The sequence below is a fragment of the Dipodomys spectabilis genome, unplaced genomic scaffold (genome assembly GCF_019054845.1).
Source record: "Dipodomys spectabilis isolate Male_0828 unplaced genomic scaffold, ASM1905484v1 ptg000001l, whole genome shotgun sequence".
In the NCBI taxonomy this organism is placed as follows: Eukaryota; Metazoa; Chordata; class Mammalia; order Rodentia; family Heteromyidae; genus Dipodomys; species Dipodomys spectabilis.
Window position 1 is genome coordinate 9,097,856 of NW_024870678.1, and position 8,237 is coordinate 9,106,092.

Genomic DNA, 8,237 nt, shown 5'->3' on the forward strand with positions numbered 1-8,237 from the left:
TCCCGGGGTTCGCGTTCGTCTCTCCCCGCAGCCTCCTCCTTGCTGCTGAGCGTTCCACACTCCCAGTCTCGGTGCCTGCCTCTAAATTTGGCCGTGCCCCGTCCAGGAAAAGCCTCCCCCGCCACCCAAACTTGCCCTGGGCAGCGGGGGGGGGGGGGTGGAGGCTTGTCTGGTTCACCCCTAAACTCCAGGACAGAACTTTCCAGGGCTCCCTCCCCACCTGGGGGTGTGGGACCCCGCGGGACGCAGGGAGGATCCGCCGCTGCCGCGCGCGGCCGCCGGGGCGCGTGCTCTTTCGCCTCTCTAAAAATGAAACGTCGCTTCTCCAACTTGGTCATCCACCCGCCCCCCCCCCCCGACTCCCACTAAAGAGGCAGCGAGCGCCCTCCGCGAGCTGTCTGCAGGTCCTACCCGCCTCGATGAGTCGAGGAAAAGTTACCTTGTCCCGAAACGTGGAAGGTGCACCCAGTGGAGGAGACTCCCCGCACCCCACAACCTGGAGAGCTGGTGCGGGGCGGGGGTGGGGATGGAGGGGGGAGATCCCCGGACTCCTAGAAAGAAGGCCGCACCTGGACCGGCAGCCGGGGGCGGGTGGGATCCTGGCGAGCTGACCGGCCTTGGTGAGACTTCAGAGGGACCGGAGGAAGCAGTCGGGGCGGGGCGGGGGGGACTGGCGAGAAGCAAGCGGCGCTGCGGAGAAGGAGCCGGGCAGGCGATCGCGGGCTTCAGGGCCCCTGCAGCTTCCCCGTAGAGGGAGCTCCCACGCGCCCAGACCGAGTCCTGGGACTCCCAAGTCCCGTCCGAGTCGTCCGGATCCTCCAGCGGACATCACTGGCCTCCCGCAAAATAATACTAATACTAATGGGGGGGGGGGGCGGCGGCACTGACAGCCGAGCGTCTGTCGCACTCACTCAAGTCTCCCACTGTGAGGTGGGGTCCCCCCACCTGATACTCTCCCCGACTTACGATCTCTCGGCATTTGGAGCCCCAGGTCTTTCCCGGGTCCCCTCTGGTCACACCCCGCCCCGCCGTCGCTGGGAGATCCCTCCTCGAAGAGCGAAGCCCAAGGCCGGCCCCGCGTTCGGGGAGACGACCGCAGTGTGGCTGGCACCTGTGGGTCACAGGCTCGCAGGCTAGGGAGTCCCGGGGATCACACCCGTGGCCTTGGGGCTGACGTCCCCAGGGCCCCCCTCCCTCCTTCCCTCCCTCCCACCCCCGACCTCCGTCCCCCCCCCCCCCCGCGGCCGGGGCGTGGCGTCGGCGCGCCCGCCCGCGGGGGGCGTGGTGTTTAAATGCCCACCAGCGGGAGCCCCGGCGCTCGGGTCTCGGAACGCGGCTCCGGCTAGAATTGCGGGCGTGGGCCGCGGGCGAGCCAGCGGGATCCTGAGCCGCCCGGCCGCCGCCGATGACTCCGGAGCTCGGGTCGGAGCAGCGCATCCCTGGGCTCCGAGGCCCCGGAGTGGATGAGACACCACTTCGCGGCGGCGGCGGCGGAGAGCCATGAGCTGTCTGGATGTGATGTACCAAGTCTACGGTCCTCCGCAGCCTTATTTCGCAGCCGCCTACGCCCCCTACCACCAGGTAGGAGTCTCCCCCACCCCCACTCCGCCCTCGGGGGACGCTTCCCCCGCCCCGGGCCCCTGGCTAGCCTCGCTCGCCGACTACCGCGCGGCTAGTTACCCGGCGCGCTCCCGACGCGCTCTCCGGGATGCGAGAATTGCCCGCGCTGCCACCCGGTTGGTTGTGCGAACTTAGCTAACCTGCTGAACTCGCCCATTTGCTTTCCCGGCAAAGTAGCTCAGCAAGTGTTTCTTGCACACCCAGTTCTTCTTGGAAATCACCATCAGACTGGGATGGCGAGGGCTGAATAGGGTTTGTTTGGTTTTGTCTTTTTTTTTTTTTTTTCCACCTTGGAGTTTGTTAAATTCCCAGTCTGGAGCATGCCAGGGCAGCTTCCATCAAAGTCACTGAGAAAACAAACAAACTTTGCGCCTAAAGGTGAAACTGACCTCAGAACCTACTCAGAAGCTGAGCTCTGCCTGGCTGCCCGAGATGCACACCGCCGCGCGTTCTCATTCCTATACAGTTGTCTCACCGATGAGTGCTTCCCTGTCTGATCTTCCATGGTCAGCTATTGAGGGAAGTTAATTCTAGAGCCTGCGAATTCGTTACGAGAAATACCGCCCAAAAGGCCATTGCTTTACGATCTTGGCTCTGCCGGATTCGAAAGCTTCGTCTTTCTCAAGCCGGAGTATCTGAATTGGGCAGCCCGGCTTTCAACATATGCACTTTAAACACCATTTAACCCCGGTCCTGCAAACCCTTTTTAGTTTGGTTTAATCCTGCCAACTTAGTTCTTCACTGCCCTGTGTGAGGGCCAGTATTCCAAGGATCACAAAACAAAACAAAAACAAAAAACAGACACTTATGGGTATAGGAATCTGAGAAGTGGGAGCCTGAACTTACTGAGCTCACGCCTCAGTGTTTGAGTGAATGGTTTCCACCAATTTTGTTCGTAAATTCAGAATGACGATTCACACATTTTCTGGTGGATTGGATTGGTTTTGGTTTTTCTCCCCTCTTTTAAACTTTCCAGCTTGAAACTTATAGTCTCAAGGTTAATTTTAAGAATCCTCAAAGTGCCTAATTGTAAGCCAGGTGAGGGCATAGTATCTGTTCCTCAATAACTAGCATCTTTTGATTGTAAACTCTGAAATTGATCAGGAGCTCCTTCTCAAGGTACTGCAGGGGGGGGGGGAGATTGAGAGAGAGAGATCAGTTAAACTGTCTTTCTGGTTCTTTCTGCACCCAGCCCTGAGCCGATTTACTGCATTGGGATTTCTGTTCATTTTTGTAGGACTCAGGGGCTCTTGCAAGGCCATCTCTGCCTGAAGTATGCTTTAATATACAGTCCATTCCTCATTCCCAAACAAGTGGATGCACTTGCTGTTTGATCTCCTACTATTAAATACTGCAGTTTACCTCCCAGGATTCTCACTTGCTTCCTTCTGCTCCCTTTTCTTCCCCTCACATGTGTGCAGATACTGAGTACTAAAATGCTCAAAGACCACTGTTGGTTTCTTTGTTTTTCCTTGCTGAAATGATCCATTTAAAAACTGGGACCGACTTTTAGATGGAACTTTTATGAATGAACAAATATCAATTTATTAAAATGATGATGACAACCATGCAGGATGCTCTCCCACATGTTGACCCCCATTCATTAGCAGATAGAACTATTTCACACTTCCTGTGGGAATTGATCCTTTACATTCCTGGCTATGTAGATGCAGATCTTTTTTGTTTCTGTTTCATCATGGGGATGCTTAATCTTGTATCTTGCTCTGGATTCTCAGACAGGAAATAGTCAAGTGCTTACTGAACTTAGGTGTCCTTTATTTGTGGAGTTTCATTTTTAAAATATGTCAGCTGTAAGTTCTGCTCTGAGGTCAAACTGGTTTTTTGCCTGTATGCTGAGATTTTCACCAAGACAATTTAGGAGCTATTTCCCTATGGCTCAGCAGCAACGGTGGGGCACAGAAGTACCAAGAACTTGAATCTTCTTCTAAGAAAGCCTGCAAGCAGAGATGTTTCTCTCCATTGCTGATCTTATGTAAAGGGTGCAAGGCTTAGGCACAGATGCCAGTTTCTCCATCCGTGGGAATCAGGATGAAAGAGTTCAGTCTGAACTCTTGTCAGCTCTTTTGAATTTGATCTCTCTCTCTCTCTCTCTCTCTCTCTCTCTCTCTCTCTCTCTCTCTCTCTCTCCAGAAACTAGCCTATTACTCCAAAATGCAGGAAGCCCAGGATTGCAGCGCCAGCCCCAGCAGCAGTGGCAGCGGAAGCTCCTCATTTTCCAGCCAAACGCCTGCCAGTATAAAAGAGGAGGAAGGCAGCCCAGAGAAAGAGCGCCCACCAGAGGCAGAGTACATCAACTCCCGCTGCGTTCTCTTCACCTATTTCCAGGGGGACATCAGCTCTGTAGTGGATGAACATTTCAGTAGGGCCCTAAGCCAGCCTAGTAGCTACTCTCCCAGTTGTACCAGCAGCAAAGCCCCACGGAGCTCTGGGCCCTGGCGAGGTATGAATATGGGGCCCTAAGGAAAGGGTAAATGGGAGGGGATCTCTTCCTCTCTCAGCCTGGGGTTCCCCTGCAGGAACTCAAAAACACTGAAAGAACATTAAACATCAGAGAGGAAGTGAGGGGAAGGTAATGTAGAGAGTAGAGCAAAAACTGTTCCTGGTGGGGGAGCACATGGAATGCTTTGGGATCAGAAGGCCTGGGTTTCTAAGTCTCAGTATTGGCTCTACCACTTCCCAGCAATATGACCTTGGACAGGTCTCTTAACCTCTTTGAAGTCTTCTCTAAAATCAGAAGAACACTTGCCTTCCTAACCATCGCCTTGGTAGGCTTTGGGACTCAAGTATTAAAATGTATGCAAATGTGAGGTAGAAATGTGGGGTTTCCAATTCTGCCCCAACCCTGCCTGCACGGGATCTTCACCACCAACTTACAGGGTACTTCCCCAGTTTCTTAAAAATTTGTCCAGAAACAAGAAATCCTAGAGTCCCTTACAGTGAAAAGATCTGGTGGGGAATAATGCCTTTGGTAACTAACCTATACCTCTTTCTAGGTTCCAATTACTTAAGAAGTCTTCCATCTAAACAAACAAACAAACAAAAACAGTCTTTACAGTAAGCAAAGAAGCAAGCGTTTAGGTACAACCAAAACACCTATGGTGGTTAAAACAATGACTTCCTGCACTACTCAACTAAAGTTTTCTTCTAGTTTGCAAAGTCAACCTCCCTTCAACGTAAAGGTGGCAAAACCATTTAGTAAGTTCTTTTCACCAGCGAAGTTTTCAGTGTACCCTATGCTAAACAATGAGAATTTTGTTGTAAAATAGAAATTAAACTTTCATTAGCCATTGTGCTTGGGGATGACAACCCCAATCCTTTTTGTTCTTTCTTAAGAATGGAAGTTTGCAAAAAATATAATAACCTTGCCCTTAGACAAGGTTCCAAAACATTAATTTTAAATACAGAAATGTGCTTTCTTCTCCAGTTGCCTAAGTGCACTGAGAGTACATGTTCAAATCATTGTAAAATCTCTGGTATAACACAGATGTTTTCTGCAGATGAAAGCCACCCTAAAGAGCCTTGAATTCAGTGGCTTTTCTTCTCTCCTAAAGACAACACAATAAATAGAAAATGCTGTTCTCTTAAAATGTTGCCATTCACTAGGGGTTAACAGTGATAGTGACAATAATAATTAGTATTATTATTCCCAGCGTTCTTACTTTGATGCAGAAAGTTTGTTAATTAAAACTTAGGATCCCAAGCCTGTCCCTTCATGTCCTGTGCAAATAATACAGTTGCTCTCTTAATATGCTTAGTTTAGGCTTTCTTCTTCGGGCCTTGGGGAAAGTATTTGAAAGAAAGTTTCTAGAAAGAAAACTAATAATAGTAATACTTTGAGATACGTCAATGGACCGACTTCCAGTCTGTTAGTGACATAGGACCGACGCAAGGAAGGCTGAAATGCGATAGGAACAGAGAGATGGGTAGCGGCCTGACTAGGGAAAGTCAGCTTTAGCTTGAGGAGAGGTTTGGAGGTGGGAAGAAATAAAAGAGCTGGAGTCTGCCCAGGCAGATTACCTTGAAAGGCAGGGAACACTCTCTGCTCCTCAAAACTTTCTCAGGAGGGAGAGGACCTCTCCCCTCGTCCTGGTCCTCCCCCGCCCCCCGCAAACAGCACCCCATCCCCCAACCCGGGTTTCTGCAGGAAGCTGTCTGCCAAGGCAGAGGAATCACACACACTTCCTTCCCAGGGGTTTCCCTTGCCCGGTTCTTGGGTTCCCAGAACTGGCCTTCACCCACCCTGGGCCGCTTCCCCGAGGAGGTCCTCTCCCCCCTCCCCGCCCCGCATCCTCGCACCCCCCGCCCCGCCCCGCACCACGCTTTCCCGCCCTGGGTCGCCAGGCGGGTCGGGGTAGCACGCCGGTGACACCGCAGTAATGGGTTCCTCTCTCCATTTCCTCCCCTCGGCCACCCCCGGCCAGCAGACAGCACCTACCCGATGAGCCAGCGCAGCTTCCCCGCCTCCTTCTGGAACAGCGCGTACCAGGCGCCGGTGCCCGCACCGCTGGGCAGCCCGCTGGCCGCCGCGCACTCCGAGCTGCCCTTCGCCGCCGCCGACCCCTACTCGCCCGCCGCGCTGCACAGCCACCTGCACCAGGGCGCCGCCGACGCCTGGCACCACGCGCACCCGCACCACGCGCACCCGCACCCGCACCCGCACCATCCTTACACGCTGGGCGGCGCCCTGGGCGCCCAGGCCGCCGCTTACCCGCGACCCGCCGCCGTGCACGAAGTCTACGCGCCGCACTTCGACCCCCGCTACGGGCCGCTGCTGATGCCCGCCGCCTCCGGGCGCCCGGCCCGCCTCGCACCCGCCGCGGCAACCGCCCCGGGCAGTCCACCCTGCGAGCTGCCCGCCAAGGGCGAGCCGGCCGGCGGCTCGTGGGCAACACCTGGGGGACCCTTCGTGAGCCCCACGGGGGACATGGCCCAGGGGCTGGGCCTCAGCGTGGACTCAGGTAAGCGCAGGAGGGAGTGTGGTCTCCCCGCGGGCCCTCCGGCCCTGTACCCAACCCTGGATTGAGCCTAGATCCCCCCCCTTAGTCGTCCTGGGGAGGTGGGGGGCCACGTGGCCCGGAGCCTGCGTGACATTGTTACTGCCGTTGTTCGCTGACTCTGCCATCTAGATCCGAGTCTGTGATTATCGCAGAAGACTTACAAAAATAAGAAAGATCAGTGTTGTAACCACTAGCCACTCGCGAGTACTTGCTGCTTGCCTAGGACGGATTAAGACGTGCTTTTCCAGACAAAGTACACACTGGATTTTGAAAACTGTAAAAACAAAAGCCCACCCATGTAAACATCAGCTCCTTAATATTTTTATATGGATCTTTGCATGTTCAAATACATTGGGCAGTCGCCTACTGAGCATATTGGGTGAAATAAAATATGAAAGATTATCTGTCATTTGTTTCTTTTCACTTCCCCCCCCCCCCATGGTGGTCGGTAGAAAACTTAAAAATAGTGCTTGTGGGGTCTGTGTGCTTCTTTTCCCGTTTGACAGCGCGGATGTGAAGTAGCCACAGAGTTAGACTATAGCTTTTCAGGCCTCCCTGGCTTTCAAAGATCTAATTCTTACAATCAGCTTAATTACCAAATTAAATGCATCTTCTACAAATGTAAAACTTAAAGATGAATGATAATACTACAGTGCTGGCTTTGAAGGGTATATTTGAAGGGTGTATTCGAATACAGTTTAGTTTTCTTTAGTATAGTTAGTGTCACTTTTAGTATAATTTTTTAAGTCACATAACAAGTGCAGTTATTGGCTAGTATTTGTGCCTACTTCCGCTTTCCTCCAGTATAGATCTGAAGTTTCTGCTTGCTTTGGTTTTGCTTTTATTCATCATTCACTGCCCTTGCTTAGATGAAGCCTGTGACTTTTCACAATAAAACAATGGTGTTTGTCTTTTTCTTTCCTTAAACATCTGTCTTCCTTCCCCACCTCTTCTCCCTCTTTTTCCTTCTCTTTCCCTTCCACCCTCTCCTCTCTCTCTCTGTCTGTCTGTCTCTGTCTCTGTTTTTCTCTCTCTCTCTCTGTTTCTCTCCCTCCCCCCCCCCCTCTCATTTTCTCTCTATTTTCAGGTTTGCAGCCTCAGGACAAAAGCAAGGATCTGTACTGGTTTTAGACAGTCCGCCTTCTTCTCTGTAGGTTCCTGCCTGGTACAATTGGTGGCACACAGAGCAGACGTGGAGTGGGTTTGTAACAGCTTCTGATCTTGGTTTGCAGCTCGACGCTACTCCCTCTGTGGTGCAACCCTTCTGAGCTGATCTGCAGTCCAGGGTTTCCCTTCCCCCTTCCCTTCTGACCAGTCTGGAAGGCTCAGCATCTGTGCCTCTCACTTCATGGATGAGGACATAGGGGAAGGCAGAGACTTCAAACTTCTCCATGTCTTGGGAAAACCAGAAACCACATTTACAGAAATGTCATCTAAAATAACTCTCTTCTGCCAGAGCAGATCCAGAGACTGACTTCTATTTAATGACTTTTGGCTAAATCACTGGAAATAACTGTGGTGAGATTGCTTAATCGAGTGATATGAAACCATAAGCTTTCTTGGAATTGGGAAAGCCAAAAAAAAAAAAAAAAAAAGACA

General features: G+C 52.3%; 1 protein-coding gene across 2 annotated transcripts; it reads left to right on the top strand.

Moving 5' to 3' along the window:
- Nucleotides 1-1,469: 1,469 nt before the first annotated feature.
- Nucleotides 1,470-7,911, top strand: Vgll2 (vestigial like family member 2). 2 transcript variants are annotated; one of them, XM_042673624.1, is made up of 4 exons: nt 1,470-1,581; nt 3,772-4,081; nt 6,066-6,599; nt 7,871-7,911. In XM_042673624.1, the coding sequence occupies exons 1-4, from the start codon at nt 1,501-1,503 to the stop codon at nt 7,909-7,911; spliced, it is 966 nt and encodes a 321-aa protein (XP_042529558.1). In that variant the 5' UTR covers nt 1,470-1,500. The 2 variants fall into 2 exon arrangements, with proteins under 2 accessions (XP_042529558.1, XP_042529569.1); XM_042673635.1 differs by lacking the exon at nt 6,066-6,599 and having other exon boundaries at nt 1,501-1,581.
- The last annotated feature ends 326 nt before the right edge of the window (nt 7,912-8,237 follow it).